Below are 16,545 nucleotides of genomic sequence, written 5' to 3' on the forward strand. Positions count from 1 at the left end.
CCGTACCCCGGGGCTTGTTCTCTCCCCCCGCCCGCGTCGGTTTCACGGCGTCCCGCTCCACCCGTAACCACAACATTCACCCTTTAGCCCCGCCCATTCACTTCCCATTGGCTTTCCGGGCCCCCGTGGGCGTGTCCCGCGGAGCATCCTTTTGCGGCGGCTTCCCATTGGCAGCCCCCCGCCTCCCGCAGAGCGCCCACGTGGGACTGGGGCGGGGAAGGGGGGGTATCCCCACGCACCGGGAGCTCGGCAGGGTCCCTGCGCCGCCCGCCCGCGGTGCCGGTGCCCGGGGGCGAGCGCCCGTCCCGGCGGTCCCAGTGCTCGGGTGCGGGGTCCTTCAGCTCCCCCGCGCCTCTCCCGCTGCAAGCGGCCGCACCCGGCTGTGAATGCTCCTGGCTGGGACGGGGGCCGAGCGGGAGCGTGGCCGGGGTTAATCCCCCTCGGGAGCGCGGACAACGCCGCCAGCAGCAGCGCCGGGCCCCGCTCTGCGCCGGGGCACCCACGGAACCGGGACCCCACACCCGTGTCCTGCAGGGCCCCGTCGGGGGCGGGAGCGGCTCTGCTGGGGCGCTGCGGGGCGCTGGGGGCTGAGCCCCGCTGCGGGAGCTGGCGCGGGCAGCAGGGGCAGGCCGGGGCTCGCCGCGCCGCTCCCGCCCTACCCCGGCATCCCCGGCCGCGCCAGCCGCCCTCCGCCCTGCCCCGCCGGCCGGGCGAGACGGGACGGGCCCAGGGATGTAACGACGTGGCTGGGCTCGGCCTGCGGGGGGACCGGGCTCTGGGCTCGACACAGGGCAGGGCCCCCCCCCGGCGGGCTGTGCTGGTGGGTATGGCCCGGGTCCCCTCTCCCTGCCCCAGCAGCCGGGTGGGACCCGCTGCCACACGCAGTGGCAGCCCCAGGGCCCCATTCCGTGCCCAGCCCGTGCCTCAGTTTCCCCGTGCACCCGGGGGAGCGCAGTGGGAGCCGGAGTGGGGCTGCTTGGCACGGATGGGTTTTTACCGGATCTGTGGGTGTTTGTCTGCCGGGCCTGGCCCTGTACGGAATTAATCCCGGGCACGGAGGGGATTACGGGGCCGAGGGCTGCTTTAGCTGCAGAAAGCGGATTAATTGAGGACAGGGAAGGTGGGGACGGGCAGCGGGAATCCCGGGGGCACCTCTGGGGATCTGGGGGGCACATGGGGACAGGAACGCTGCTGGGTGCAGACAGAGGCGGGGTCCCGGCCATGGAGCGGTGCGATGGGGGCCTGGGGTTGCGCCCCGCACTGGGGGCACTGGGAGCACTGGGAGCTGTAGCGCGCATCCGCGGGTGGCACCGGGAGCTGCAGTGCAGGGCGCGCTGCTGCGGGCTGGGAGCTGCGACCCGGTTCATGGGTGAATACGGAGGGAAGGGGCTGGGGACGGGGGAATGGGGGACACGGAGAAACCGAGAGCTCGGGGAGCCCTGGGGCGGTTACTGGGAGCACCCCCCCCCCGGGGAGCACTGGAGGCTGCGATGGCGTCTGAAAGCGCTGGGGGGAGCACTGAGAGTTGGGCTGGGGATGCTGGGATGTGTAGTCCGAGGGCCTGGTGCGTACTGGGAGGTGTAGTTCTGCACTAGGAGGGTGCAGGGCCCCGTCTCCCCCTGTCCTCCCGTGGATGCTCGGCGCTGGCAGAGGGCCCCACACTGACCCCTTGCTCACACATCCCCAGTGCCACCCCAGCTCTGCAGTGTCCTCCCAGTCCTCAGCATCGCCGGGTGCAGGGGGGGACAGGGATGGGGGCAGCTGCCCCAGTCATGGTTTTGCAGCGTGAAGAACAGTGCTGCAAACAGGCACATGGTGGTGGTGGGAATAAGGCACTGTGGAAATGCCTACAGCACATTCCTGGGTAACACCGGAGGTGTTGGAGCGCTTCAGCCATGGTGGGGATGGCTGAGGACTGGACTCTCCTTTACAAAGTGCCCCTTGCTCCTCAAAGTGCCTCAAAGGGGCACTTTGTAAAGGAGAGTCCAGTCCTCAGCCATCCCCACCATGGCTGAAGCTGGTGGAGCTGCACTGATTTACCCCACCAGAGATGCTGCCCCGGGTCCTCGCTGGCACTGTGATGGGAGATGCTGCCCCTGGGAACACCCAGGCTCCTGGTACATCATCTGCTTTGTCATTGTCCCACCGCTGCCAGCATGGCATTCCTGCTGGGAACACAGGGCAGTGACAGTGGGTGACACAGGGCCCAGCAAAGCCTTTCCCCAAGGGAAGGAAGGGGAATGGAAAAGCAGCACCTCACTCACTGGTGCTGAGCTGTTTGTGTCCTCCTTGTTTGATGCTCCAGGATGGCCTCAGGGGCAGGACACAGCTCGGTGCAGCAGCAGAGGGGTCATCCATTAATGTCTCCTCTGCTCTCAGGGACACAAAGGACTGCTGTGAACAGGACCACGAAGAAAACAGCACTTTTGAGGCTTCCAGACTGGTTGATTTGAGTTGTTTTACATCTAGAACAGCACATTTGCAGCCCTGGGAGCAGGCTGGGGCGTGCAGCCCGGGAGCCTCAGGACTGCTCTGCTGAGATGCTGGGGACATGCAGTGGGTGTATGTGATGAGTCATGTAGGCAGCCTTGGGCGATGGACAGAGCCCATCAGGTCCCATTTTAACACTGAGAGACAGCGACTGGTGCAGAAATCAAATCCCATTTTCCTCCCTGAATGAGCATGGCCGGGATCGGAGATGGCAGCTACGGGGGAGCGGCCCCGTCATGGCACGGCTGGGACAGGCTATGAATTCTACAAGACTCTCATGCAGAAGCTTTCGGGGCTGTGCTCACAGGGTGCCTCTGGCATTCGTTATCCCTCAGGCTCGCAGCCGCTTGTTCCCATCCCAGCGCTGGGCAGGTTCCTTCTGCCTGCCCCTGTTGCCCCCTGCCCCAGAGCTGGCTCCTGTGCCCAGGACCTGTCCCTCATTGTGCTCTGGAGGAAAACCTTGCCAGAAGAAAGAGGAGAGTCCGAAAATGCCTTGGGGTCCCTTGGGCAGGGCAGACACCATCGGCCCTGCTCTGCTCTCTTGGGATGTGGTGGTGCAGGAGCCCTCTCTGAGCGTTTCCCAACTTCACGGACTGCACCTGCGCTAAAATCCAGCCTGAAGCCACATCCCCATTACCTGCTCCAGCCCAAGTGTGCCTGAAGGACGCAGCACGAGTCCGTGGTGTAGCACGCGAGGAAGGAGTCCCCCACATCCCAGCTTGCTTGGATTGCTTTGGTGCGAGGTTGGAAAGAAAGGGGCTGGGGCAGCTCTGGCAGAGCCCGCGTTCCCCAAGCCAGCCATGGGCAGGGGCAGAGCATCGTGCCCTGCTGCCAGTGACCCCTGGTTTGCGGGGTGGCTCGTGCTGCTCTGGACTTGCCTGTGCTGCACAGGAGTTAAGGGTTAGCCTGGTATGGGCTCTGCCACCAGCACCAGCTCTTGGCTGCTGTGTCCTCACAATGCAGAAGCTCAGTTTTGAGAGTGAACCAGCAAGGGTTTAATCCATCAGTGCCTTGTGGTTTATTCACAGAGGGGGGTTCGCTTCCCGGGGAAGTGGGAAGGAAACACCAGCCCCGTTATGGCAGGGGGGCACCCACCCGCACGTCCCCTGTTTGAGGGTTGTGCATCGGAATGGGTTTACTTCCAGCCGAGCATCTCCGTGTCCGAGCTGCTTTAATATTCAACCCGGTGGCTTGAAGAGTGATAACAAACACGAACCTGCTGCCCATTTGTATTCCCCTCACAGCCGTGCCTGCTCCATGGCTGCGCTCTGAATGGGCGCATTCCTCTTCCCTACAGCTTATCTCTGCCGAGCAACCTCTGCGCTCCGACCGGCTTCGGCTCCAAAGCTTTCCGTGCTGCCGGCCCGGGGCTGAAATCCCAGATGCCGGCAGGGACCCGCTCCTGGTTTCTCAGAGCTGAGTCTTCTTCCCACCCTCCCCATCCCTGCTCTCCCTGCCGGCGGCTCCCTCCCTCCAGCAGATCCAGATTCCCGCAGATCCCTCCCCATCCCACTGCTCACACAGGCAGCAAACTGGAGTTACCGGCTCCAGCCCGCCACAGCATCTGCTGCTGCTTAAAAACCCCCTCATTTACTCAACCAGCTTCCCCGTTGGTTTAATTAATGCAAATTGAGATGTGCTAAAACCTCCCTGTAATGACTGGGACGCTGTTGGGGGGGTGTATGTGTGTGTGTGTGTGTGGGGGGGGGGGTTCTTTGTACGTGCCAGGAAAGAACTAAGGCCTGGGTTCACCATGGCTGAGGAATGTCCAAGCTGAGCCCAGGCTGGCAGTGAGAGCTGCACAAGCTCTGGTGTCCAGCCACGAGACCAGCCCTGAGGACCAGTGTGGATGCGGGTGCATCCTGACCCCACTCCTACCAGCCTAGGCAGCACTCTCTGGAGCAGGGCTCCTTGGATCCCTTTGATGGGTGAGTATACGCTGGATTTATGTGTTGGGCTTTCCATTGGCAATCGAAACTTTGCTCTGGGTGCAGTTCCAAAGGAAAAAGATCAAGCTTCTCCATCCCCAAAGTGAATCGGTATCATCTGAGTGTTCACCAGTTATCATCTGTAGATCATCAACTTCCAGGCTGCGCTGAGCTGGAAACCCCCACGCTCGGAGTCACAAGGAATTCATATCGATGTTGTCACCTCCTCAAGCACCAGCTCCTCCTGGCTGGGTCACTGGGCAGGACTGGGGCTCTGCTGCATGGGCAGACCCTCGGGGTCCGGCTGGGTTGCAGGCACGATGCTTGCTGAGTCCCCTGGCCTTGAGAGTGCGATGCTGCAGGCCAGGAGGGCTCCTGTGCTCTCGGCCAGCAGCAGCAAGGGTATTTTTGAGGGCACAACTGGGGTTTTGACAGCAGAAGCCCCATTTCAGGCTGGAGCCGTCTGTTACTGACCATAGAGATGATTCCTGAATAAAGAGAGGAAAAAAGGGCTGAGAAGGGAAACTGAGGTGCTGGAGGAGAGAAGGGGCTGTGTGAGGACTCTCTAGTTCCAGACTACTCCAAAAACAACCCTGAAACAGATGGGAGGGATGGGGTTTGGTGAATTTCCAGATTTCCCCCATTTTAGGAAGCGAAGCTCAGCCCTGTGGATGCTCCTGCTCTTCACCCCAATGAGAGGGGAGAGCAGGGACCCCACATGTCCCATCATCCCTTTTAACCCTGTTTCTCCTGCCTGCACCCTGGATCGGGGTGCGGTGAGGTGCTGGGACTGTCAGCACCCATCCCATGGGACACAGCGGCACTGGGCCCCCCAGCCCACCCGCTTCAGGATGCCTTCATCTCCTCAGCCTGAGAGCAGCTCTGACAGCATCCATCACACAAGGCCTGGGGCTGGGGGGGGGTTTGGTTTGTTTCTAATTAAACTGAATCACAACAGGAGCCTCTCCGGGTGTGGATTTCAGGGCACGGCAGCAGTTTGCTGGTTTATTGCAGAGGAGACAGGGATGAGCTTTTCCTCCAGAAAGGCTGGCTTTGTTTGCCTGTGCTCCCCGCTGCACCGGATGTGTCTGCTCTTTCTTCTGTTAATATATATATTGATCTACTATGAACTCCAATTAGCAGGGGAAAGAGGGATCAAACACTGAGCAAATGTGAGGTGCAGGTGTTGTTTTCATGCCGGTGCTGCTGATTCCAGGCAGTGGGTGAAGAGCCAGTGGGATGGAGTGGGAATTAACCCATTTTTACGCAGAAGGCTTGCTGGAGCTGGGAGGGGAGCTGCTTATTGAACTGAGGAGATCGGAGGGGTGGAAGCGTGGATCTGGGCTGAAGTTAAAAGGTGCCATAATAAAACAGGGGCTTGTTCCCTTGGCTCACAAATGCTGTGGGAAAGGCACGTTTTATTCTGGTGGTGTTACGGTGGGGGACAGATCTCACCCAGAAAGAGCACCTAAAACATGAGCTGTGGTGTGGCACTGAGCAGGTCAGGATCTTCCGTGTTACCTGGGGCTGGATGCAAGGAGAGGGGGATGCCTCCAATCCCTGCCTTTGATTGGAATCAGCCTGAAGGAAGCCAGGCTCTTGAGAGCCGCAACCCCTCCTGCTCCCAGGAGCTCCCTGAAGGATAACTGAAGCCTGCTCCCTGACATTGATTTTGTCAGTGAAACAGCTTTGAGAGCAAAGAGCTCAGAGCCCTGCACCGAGCATCATCCTCCCGTTTGCTCTGAGTGGGAACAAGCTCATCCATATTGTTTATTTGACAGCGGGGAGGTCATATTCCTTTAAGAGGATTTCCATCCCTGAACTCCTCCCAGTGTGACACTTCCAAGCTACATTTTGTCTTGACAGGGTATATTTTTAACTATATCATGCCAGGTTAGTATTCCAGCACAATAGGCTTGCTGAGCTGCTGGTAGAGCCCAATCCGTATCTTCAATGCAAGGAACTGGGGAGCAATTAGAGCTTTACCCATCTTTTCTCCCCCCCCACTTCATTTCCAAAGAGCCAAAGCCAACGTCTTTACTGGAATCTTCTATGGCTGCTGAATATTTCATGGCTTCCCGAGGCATCGCTGTTCCATGCGCTTGTCAAAATCCCAGTCTCTGCTCTATCCCAGCTGGAGCGGCTGACTCTGACACTTTGAGATCTAATTAGTGCCTCTCCTCTCGGCTCCCACGCAACAAACCGACACCAACCCAAAACCCCTTTCCTCGTGCTTTCTCCCAGCCACTTGCTATCACTGGGAGGTGCAGCTCCGTGCATCGGAGTTATTTTTGAGCCCTCGGCAGAGTTGTTTATGGGCTTCCTTGAATAGCAGAGCTCCGGGTGCTCCATATGGGAAATGCAAATTTGTGAGCTCCTGTTGGGAGCAGAAAGGGAGAAGCAGCAGGGATGCAGAGAAATGGGGCGAGGCTCCCTGCTCACTTGGGAGCAGGGAAAAAGGGGAGCAATGTGAGGAGATCTCGGGGTCTTTCACTGGGTGCTTCTGGATGTAGCGGAGGTGGGAGCCAGCATCCACATGGATCTGGGATGGGGGTGCCCGGGGAGCACAACCGCACATGGGTGTCCTGGAGGATCTGCTGGTGCCATGCTCTGAAACTGTACCCGCTCTTGGGAGCGGCTGTGACAGCTCCCGTTGGTGTGAAGTCTTTGGGCTCTAATAATAGTTGGGCTTGTGCTGAAGCCTTTTCCTCACTCTTGCCGCTCCCCAGCCATCTGTTCTCAAGAAATCTGTGGAATTCATGTCACTGAGCTCTTATCCATGTTTATCGGAGGGACAGAGACCGGCTCCCAAACCTAAAAGCTGGGGGAGAAAGCTACTCAGAGATGCACAAGTTGTTCCATCGCTTTCCTAGGAAACAAAGAATGAAAAACATGCAGCAGGCTGGGAAGGGAATTGTGCTGTTCCTTTGCCAGGCTGGGTACAACCCAGGTCTTGTTCAGCATCCTGGTGTGGCCAGGAGGAAGGTGCTCACGCGTGTGACGTTTCAGGGTCGTGTTGCCCCAGTACCAAAGCAGTTAATTTATGTTTTCACAGCTCTCGCTGCCTGATTGAAAACAATTAAATCAGTTCCAAGAGCTCATTGGCAAGTGCAGATTGGTTCCGAAGGGAACACTTCCTTCATGGTGCTTTTCAGCATAAACACAGCATCCGCCTAAATACCTCCTGTAAACAGCAATTTCCTTGCACAGTTCTTACCTTTGGGAGACCAAAAGTCTCCCCAAAAGTCTTGGTTTATTCTTCAGTTCTGTGGGCTCCTCGCCTGCATTTGGATTAAACCAGGAGGCCAGTGAGACCTCTGCAGCACTGATACCATGCGAGGCCTCTCGGGCAGCAGCACATGGGAACAGCCGGCGTGGAGAGGGGGAGGCTGCGGTGGGGGAAAGACTTGTCTGAGTGTTAATACAAAGACTGGGAAACATGGATAAAAAGAAGCATGGATAAAAGGAAACGTGGATAAAAGGAAACATGGATAAAAAGAAACGTCCCCTCTGCTGCCGAGAACAGGTTTCTTTTGCATGACTATCTCCACTAGCAGGTTATTTATTAAATCACTGCAACTGATTGACTGGGGTCAAACACTGTATTGGGTTGCTGGTTTTAGGATGAACTTTGCTAATGCAGTGCCTGTTGCCAATCTTGGCAAATATTTGCTAATATTACTTACCAAAGTGCTTTCAAATACTCTGTGATGAGCAAACAGCTGTCAGTCCTTCCACCACGAGTGCTTGAGGGTGGCAATTTAACGCTCAGAAAGCACATTTTCTCATTGGCGATGGAATATTTTTGCAAGTTAACAAAGCTGCTGTGGGCTGAGTTGTCTCCTGGTTATGTCAGACTCTTTGTGGGATGTTTTGAGAAGCACAGAGAGGAAACGCTTTAATCTCGATGCTAAATCTGAGCATGTCACGTCCTAAATTCACACGTACAGGGAGTGTTCTGATGGGGCTGTGATGGACCTGTTCCACTGAGAGCACAGTGTGTGGGACCAAGGGGCCCTGAGCACCCCCTGAGCTGTGGCATGACTTGGGTTGCACAAGGGCCATGGTTTAAGTGGGTGCTGTTATCACTGGCTCGGATCCATCCTGAGGGTAGGACACATTCCTCATTTATGGAGCCTTTGGCTCTTCCTGCTCTGGGAATATCTTCTGCAGGTTCTGCTGTGGTCCTTTGTTATCCTCAAGATGCAGAAATTCATCTGGCTGATGTGGTTGGAGCTGGGTTTGAAATGGTATCTTCCCTCTCAAACCCTGTTTTGGGGCTAAATAGTGACATGATGGAGGAAACTTCTCCTGCTGCTGCTTGCTCTTTTCCTTTGGAAAACCTGGAATTAGAGCTTTTGTTGGCGATAAGGAATTCAGGAGGTAAAAAACCTGCCACAGCCACACGCTGCTGGAAAGAAGAGTCTGTTTAGAGCTGCGGTAAATGTGTCGATGAACACAAATCAAATGCAAATGAAATAAAAGCTTTTCATATTCTCCATTCTGCTCGAGATCAGACAAAAATAAATTCCACAGAGATAAATGGGTTTGATGAAACGGTCCCAAAATAAAACTGCTCTTGCAAGGAAGCCAAACCCGAGATCGCCTCCGTGCCTCCCCAGCTGCCGGGAGCCGCTGCTTCTCTTTGTACCCCAATAATGCTCAAAGGTTTGGGTTGAAGCTGGAAACAGTCGTGGCAGGTGTTGTAAAGGGGTTGCTGAAGAGGCTCAGCATGGAAAACGCCAGAGCTGAGAACAGACCCCAGCTCAGTGCCTCTCATCAATAAACCAGGTTGCCTTTTACATCAGAGAGTTCTTATCTGAAAGGAATGGGTTTGGCTTTAAAGCCAGTCTGCAAAGGAACGTAAGTTACATGCAGGTCCTTTTTTCCTTTCTTTTTTTTTTTCCCCCTTTGAGAAGCCCAGGAAATACGATGGAAATCACGGAGAACAGCCCCTGCGTGATTCCCGGTTTTATCGCAGCCTGCATCCCTTCCTCAGTGGTGGCAAATGATGTTTCATCATCGTCTCTCAGGGGGCGAGGGCTGACTGGAGGAAGTCAGACAGGTACCAAACAGAACGCCCTGAGCCCAGGAAGCCTTGTTTCCTCTGGGAAATGCTGAGATCATCCTAGGATAAGCTCACTGATTTGACTAAAAAGCATTAATATTAAAGCATCCAGCACACTGTTGATCTACACAGACGATAATTAATCAACAATCAAGTAAACCAGAGGCTGATGGCATGCTCTCTTGGCTGCTTTGTCTTCCAGCAGCATTTCATGCAATGTAATCCAAGCATTCAAGATGTTTCACTTAAAAACACATGTTGTATGTGCTGCATGCACATCCATCGCTGCTATTGAGCCAGGAGCCCTGTGACTGTACCAGACATGACCTGAAGGGCCAAGCAGCCTCAGCATTTGGGCTCTGAAACCCCTTCAAGCACGCGGAAAGGTTCTAACACGCTGCTGGAAAATGGCTCTTCCCATGCCCAGCAAGGCGCTCCAGCAGAAAACTCTCCCAGTTCTAGCAGCTCGGCGGCTGGATGTGGTTTCCATGGAAATAGACATCAGATCACTGAAAAACAGGGCAAGTGTTTAAAATAACCTCTGTTTTGAAAGCTTTGTGCGGTTCTGTCACAATATTAACCGTGTGCAAGGTGGGATTTTTGTATTTTATCTTTTTTGGTGCAAAATCCTCGTTTTTACGAGTGCGCAGAAGGGTGGGTCCTTTGGAAAAGTCCTTTCTCCAGCATCGAGGGTAGGGATGCTGTTGTTTTGGGCTTGCGTTGCAGCAGAACGTGTGCGCTGTCCTCCGGCCATCTGCCTTTGTGCACGTTGACTCTTGGTGTAACTCAAGTGGCTGCAGCACGGGGCTGCCATGGGGATTGTGCCCAGGTCATTTGTATGGAGCATGCACAAACGAAGCCGGTTCATTAAAAACGTATTTGCATGCGAGCCACTTCCCTGCGCTCGGCAATAGCCTTATCTTGGAAGGGGGAACGCTCGCAGCGCAGCCCATGGGACAAGGGTGGATCGTCTTTACAGGGCCGTTATGTGCATGCCATGGCACCCACACGGACACGGGTGATGTGGATGCGCTTTGACTCCCTGGTGTCACCCCAAGGCGGTGGCCGCGTCCCCAAAGCGCACAGCAGAGGCTATGGGGCGGGCGCACCGCCAGCCCCACGGGGGCCGCTTTCGGGCTGCTCTGCAGCGGCTGTGACCCGGAGGCACGGGGTGGTCGCGCTGCGCCCGTGCCCTCGCACACGGCCACGGCCCGCGGGTGCCCGAGCAGCGCCGGCCCTGACGGGACCGAGGGCTCTGAGCCCGGTGCCCCGCTCCTGGCAGAGCCCCCGACGGGACGGGCGGCCCCGGGGGCCCGCTCCCGGCTCCGCGGTGGAGCAGACAAAGGGAGTCCCCGGAGCCGCCGCGTGCGGGGGGCGGGGAGCACGGGGGGGGGGGGGTGGGCGCAGCTGCGGGACCCCGCACCCCCCGCGCAGGCCCCGGGGGTCTCTGCCCCCTCCCCCCTCCCCCACCCCCACCCGGGGCCTCTCCCCCCGCCCGCTCGAGAGCGGGACTACACTTCCCGGCATGCACCGGGCGGCGGGGAGTGGGCTCGCATTCCCCCCCTCAGTCTCCCCCGCCAGCCCCCCGTCGGGCGGCACGTGCCGCCGCGCTCGGCCAATGGCGGCGGGGCGGGGCGGGTCACGTGCCATTGTTTGGCGCTTTTGTGCGCGGCGCGGCGGGCGGGAGCGGAGTGCGGCCGGAGCGGCGGCGCGGGCAGGTGGGTGCGCGGCGGCGGCGGCGGCGGCACCGGGACCCCGGCAGCGGAGCGGGCGGGCGCGGCCCCTGGGTGCCGGGGGCGCACGGAGCCCTGGGCGCTCCGAGGGAGCGGGCGGCGGTGCCGCAGCGGAGGGGCGCTGAGGATGGGGGTCAGGAGGAGGAGGAGGAGGGGGGGGACCGCAGCGGGGCTGCAGCCGTTTGAGGGCGCCTGGGGAAGGGGCGCCGCGTCCGCCGCTTTTGTCCGTTCTGAGGGCGGGGGTCGCGTCCCCGTCCCCCCCTCCCGGCGCCCCCCCCGCTCCTCGGGCGCCGCGGTGACAAAGGGAAGGGAGACAATGGGCGGGGGGCGCCCGCGGCCGGGCCCGCTCCCGGCGCGCAGCGCGGGGTCTTTTGTCCCGGGAGCGGGCGAGGCTGCGAGGGGCGACGCCCTGCTCGCGGCGCCGGCGCCCCCTCCCCTCCCCTCCGTGACAGGGCCCCGCCATTGTCAGTGGGGAAGGGGCGGCGCCCGGGCGGGGCGCGCCGGCGCTACCGCGCTCGGGTCCCCGCGGCTGAGCCCCGCGTGCGAGGGGCGCTGCGGGGGTCCCGGTGCGGGGGTCGCGCCCCCCCCCCCCCAGCCCCGTCTGTCCCCGTTCCCCTCGCCTCGGGGTGGGGCGTGGGGCCCGCACCTGCGGCGGGGGGCGGCAGGTGCCCGGATGTTGCCGTTGGCCCCGCCCTCCCTCGAGCCCCCCGCGCCCGCGGGATCGCGCGCGCGCGCGCCCCGTGCCTCCCCGGCGGTTTGAATTCGGTGCGGTTGGGAAGGCGCGGGCGGGGCCTCGGGCTCGGCTCCCATTGGCTGCCGGCGGAGCGGGGGGCGGTGCCGTCGGGAGGCCGGGCGGTGTCGAGAGCGCGCACACGCGCGGGGCCGCGCCTCGGCGGCGGCTGGGGCCGGAGCGGCCCCGCGGGGTTAACGCGCGCTGTGGCTCTGGTCTCGCGTCCGTGTGCGCGCTCCCGACCCGTCCAGCGGTGTAAAGGAGCTCGGCGCGGCTGTGCCGCCCTGCCGGGCACCCGCCCTGCGCAGCACCGCGGCGTGGCCGCCGCTGAACGAGCGGCCCGACGGGAGCCTTTGTTTGCGTTTCCTAATCACGGGGGAGCGAACGGGGACTGAAACCGCCCCACTGCAGCCGTACCCATAGATCCCGCAGCACCCGTGATGGGGAACCTCTCTGCTGTTCATGTACATCAGCCTCCCGCACCGGGATTACTGACTGCATTAGCTGTCTTTTGTTCAGCGGGTCTGATTGTGCTGAACCATTTTTATTAGGAGATAGATGAAATTCATGTACTCGCTATTCAAAAGCGTCTTTCTTTGTTATCTAGGACTCCAACTGATTGGCGTTCTTGCAGAGTTGGTTTCTGGAGTCATATTTTCTTGGTCATGGCTACTTCTGGTATGTGATATTATGCACTAAATGCGCTGACGTTGGTTTTTTTTCCTCTCAGTTTCCTCCGAAATGATTTAAAAAATACAATCTAGTAAAATCAAGCGTTGTCACTGGGGTTTTCACCCATCTCGAGGCTGCTTTGGAGAAGCTGTTGGAACCGGGTGCTTGTGACAGCATAACGAAAGCCCTCTCGGAGGAGGCTGGTAGCAGATGGGCTTCAGCTCAGCTGCATGCCATCTGCTCTGTGAACAGAGCTGACGATCATCTTGGTGATCAAAGCTGGTGTGCTGGTACAGCTGACACCATGCCAGGGCCTGATGTGTCTCCTCATAGGTGTTTGAAGAGAGAAGGCTGGCTTGTATGGTTCTCTGAAACCTTGTGTCAGGTCTTTAGGCAGACACCTTGAAACCTCCTTAAACTTCTCATTGGAGAATGGGTGAATTTTCATTGGCAATGGGGATAATCTTGTTTTCATGGCCCGGGATATTAAAGGCTAAAATCAAATGTCAGGTGCTTGGGTAGCATAAATGCATGATGAAAAACTGCAAACAAAATTGCCTGCCATGGTTTTGGATGGTGATGCTGCTGCTTACAACTAGAGCATTGGCTCCCATGCTAACTGCTTCCTTAGGTGGCCTTTGTGGTACCGAGTGCTTGGAGGCTGTTGTTCAGTTTCTGGCTTAAAATATCGTTCTGCTGCTTTGTCCCCCCATCATGTCCCTAGATATTCAAGTGAAGGAACTGGAAAAGCGTGCCTCTGGGCAGGCATTTGAGCTGATACTGAGTCCCCGCTCAAAAGAAGCTGTTCCAGAATTCCCTCTTTCTCCCCCAAAGAAGAAGGATGTGTCATTGGAGGAGATCCAGAAGAAATTGGAAGCAGCAGAAGAGAGGCGCAAGGTAAACTTGAATCAGCCTAAGTGAGCCCTGCTCAAGGAGTCTGGGCAAGTAGTTTTGCTTTTTGTTTGGCTTTTGAAATTACTGCTAATTGGATGTGTGGGACAAGTGATTCTCAATTTGTATCATGGTCAATGGAGTATTCATTGAACTACTTTGGAATCTCTGAGGCTTTTGGGAACCTTTGTTACGGTCTGCAAAGCTCCAGCTTTGTTCCCAAAGCAATCTTGAATGGTCACTTGAAAAAATGGGAGAGAAAATGCGTAGTTGAGAGGGGTTGTGCTTTCAGGATGAAGTGTTCTCTGGTCTTTAACATAGTAAGATCCATTTCCCCCTAGGGAACGTAGTGGTGAATGTGCAATGAGAAGGCGTGTGAATACAGTGTCGAACTTGGTGCAAGATCTTGTTGTTGAGATGTAGCTTGGAGCTCTTGAATATGTAGAGGCTTACGAATGGAAGCACCTCCTGTATGACCCAAATCACAGAGATTCACCGTTCTGAGAAGTGAGAATCTTCTAGGAAAGATCCATCAGTGTTAATACTTGAGAAAGTTCCCCCCCCCCCCCCAAAAAAGCCCCCCATTTAACAAAACGTGTGTGTCACAACAGAAACTGAAGTCTTGTGGGAGGTTGTGATGGTGAAATATGGGCCCTGTGGGTAGGGGAGCACCAGGGAGCTTGGTCCTGTATCAAAGTTGTGCTGTCGTAAACCAGCAGCAAATCCTCCTCCTGGGAGCTGTGAGCAGCGCAGCTGTAGCGGTCTGTGTGGTTCCTCTCTCATGTCCAAGCACCCCTCCTCTGTTTCATTAGTCTCATGAAGCAGAAGTCCTGAAGCAGCTGGCTGAGAAGCGGGAGCACGAGAAGGAGGTGCTGCAGAAAGCCATTGAGGAAAACAACAACTTCAGCAAAATGGCAGAGGAGAAGCTGACCCACAAAATGGAAGCTAACAAAGAAAACCGTGAGGCACAAATGGCCGCTAAACTGGAGCGCTTGAGGGAGAAGGTGGGTGTGGAGTCCCAGTTCCCCTTTGGGAGCGAGCTTATCCATGCTCCTTACTTCAAATCCTGCTTAAATAAAGCCAAGTAAATGGCCAGGTGAGGGGGGTGCTATGAATCTGTAGGCATAGAACGTGGTGGCTCTGTGCTGGTGTCATCTTGGAACGTGAAATCTGCAGAAGACTGCAGAAATCCTCCTCCTGGGGGAGAGGGAATGGATGGAGTTGGAGCAGCATCTCCCTGCTCTCTTACACAGCTTCAGCCTGGAGCTGGTGTCAGTAACCCGGGCTCGCAGGTTGCTATGGGAAGCAAGCTGGAGCTTGCCGTGCCAGCCTGGAGCCTGCCTGTCCAGGCCTGGGCAGCTAACCGCTCCTTGCTGTTGTCTTGCAGGACAAGCATATTGAAGAGGTTAGAAAGAACAAAGAAGGCAAAGACCCTGGTGAGGCTGAAACCGACTGACTTCATTCTGGAAACTGACTCTCTCCCCCTCCTCTAAATATCCAAAGACTGTACTGGCCAGTGGTTTTCTCTTTGGTTTTGTTTCGGTTCTGGTTTTTTTTTCTTTTAAGTTTCTAGAAACTGATGTAGAGCTGTAAAATTAGATCCAAACTGTACACTTTGCTTGGGGGCTAGAGGAGAGACCTTCCATGTTTCACTTTTTCTAAAGTGTTGTCTTTCCAGTGTAGCTATCTTCTTGTTGCATCCTTTTCTACTCCAGCGCGCTTGCTGCTGGGTTGATGGCTAGTACTGTATCAGCTCTGTAAGACGTTTGTGAAAGGAATAAGTAAAATATACTGTTCCATGCTAAATATGTTACACTTCAAAAATCTGACTCTGTCCCAGTCTGCTAAAATACTGCTGTAACTGAGTGACTAAATAAAGCTGCACAGTGCTGTTACGAGAATGACTTCTGCAAATGGCATGAGAAACCAGACGGGTTGGCTGAGGTGGGCAGCAGGCTCCCAGTGCTGGGTGGAAGGGTCCTCACAGCCATGGCCGTGCTGCTGCCTTTCCTAGAGCACTCCCATTGTCTTCATTCTACAATCAGAGCTTTGTCTGGACACCTCGGCAGGCGTCAGCTGTTGTGTGTTTTTGTCCAAAGGAGTTCAGAGCCACCTCCCTTTGGGTGCTGATGCTTCAACAAATGAGTCCTTGTTACCACATGACTGATCCGAGCCCGCTTTTGATGAGCGTTGCTAGAAGATGACTTGTTCTATTCAATGGTGACTTGTGTCCTGCATCCTGCGGTGTCAGAGCATGGAAGGCAGGAGCTTGTTCTGGGCTGGGATCCTCTGCCTGCCCCATTGACAATGGTGGTGTGGCCAAGAGTTGTTTTGGTGTGTGCCAGATGCCTTGGGCCAGCACACTGTGCCCCAGGCTGGAGCTTAACTCCTGCGTGCAAGGATGTGTGTCTGTTCTGGTGTGTGAGGAATGGGTATGACTGCACTTGTGCTCTGAGGAAGGATGCTTTTTGGGTGGGTTGGGTACGAAGTTGCAGTGTACAGCTGTCTTAAAAACACCCCAAACCCTTCCCCGAAGCACATCTGTAGGGGCTCATGCTCCTCTGTGGAGGAGGCAAGGTTGCAGCTGGGGTATGAACACCCACTGAACTTCAGCGTAAAGCTTGTGCTCTGAAGTGCTCTGCTGCAGTGTGTTCCCTCGGAGCAGGGACGCCTTGGATGTCAAACACCGGGGGCACTGCTCTTGGGGAGGTCCTGTCTTCCTCCATTTACACTCCTGATCTCAAGGCTCAGCTGCAGGATGGCTCCACATGGAGCATCCTGCACTGCCCAAGTGACAGATTCTTCTTGTATTCTTTAAGGGGCTAATGCCTCCTGGACCGCTTGACCTGTCTTCTGGGGCTTGCTAAAGAAGGAATCTCAGTTTAGAAAGCTTTGATGTATCACATTTGCTACCCTTGATTGCATCAGTCGTACTTAACCAAAACCTGATACTGCTCTGTTTGAATGAAAGAAGAATTGAGATAAGCCAGGCACAGGCAGCTGTGATTGGATCCTTTCCCCCTGGGAGCAGCC

The 16,545-nt window shown here is 56.7% G+C and overlaps 1 protein-coding gene across 1 annotated transcript; it reads left to right on the plus strand.

The window, feature by feature from the left end:
* Positions 1 to 11,125: 11,125 nt before the first annotated feature.
* STMN1 (stathmin 1) lies at positions 11,126 to 15,413 on the plus strand. The gene is made up of 5 exons (XM_065697753.1): positions 11,126 to 11,204; positions 12,557 to 12,627; positions 13,346 to 13,518; positions 14,325 to 14,516; positions 14,900 to 15,413. The coding sequence occupies exons 2-5, from the start codon at positions 12,615 to 12,617 to the stop codon at positions 14,966 to 14,968; spliced, it is 447 nt and encodes a 148-aa protein (XP_065553825.1). The 5' UTR covers positions 11,126 to 11,204; positions 12,557 to 12,614; the 3' UTR covers positions 14,969 to 15,413.
* Positions 15,414 to 16,545: the final 1,132 nt, after the last annotated feature.

This window comes from Lathamus discolor, chromosome 18 (genome assembly GCF_037157495.1).
Source record: "Lathamus discolor isolate bLatDis1 chromosome 18, bLatDis1.hap1, whole genome shotgun sequence".
Lineage (NCBI taxonomy): Eukaryota > Metazoa > Chordata > Aves > Psittaciformes > Psittacidae > Lathamus > Lathamus discolor.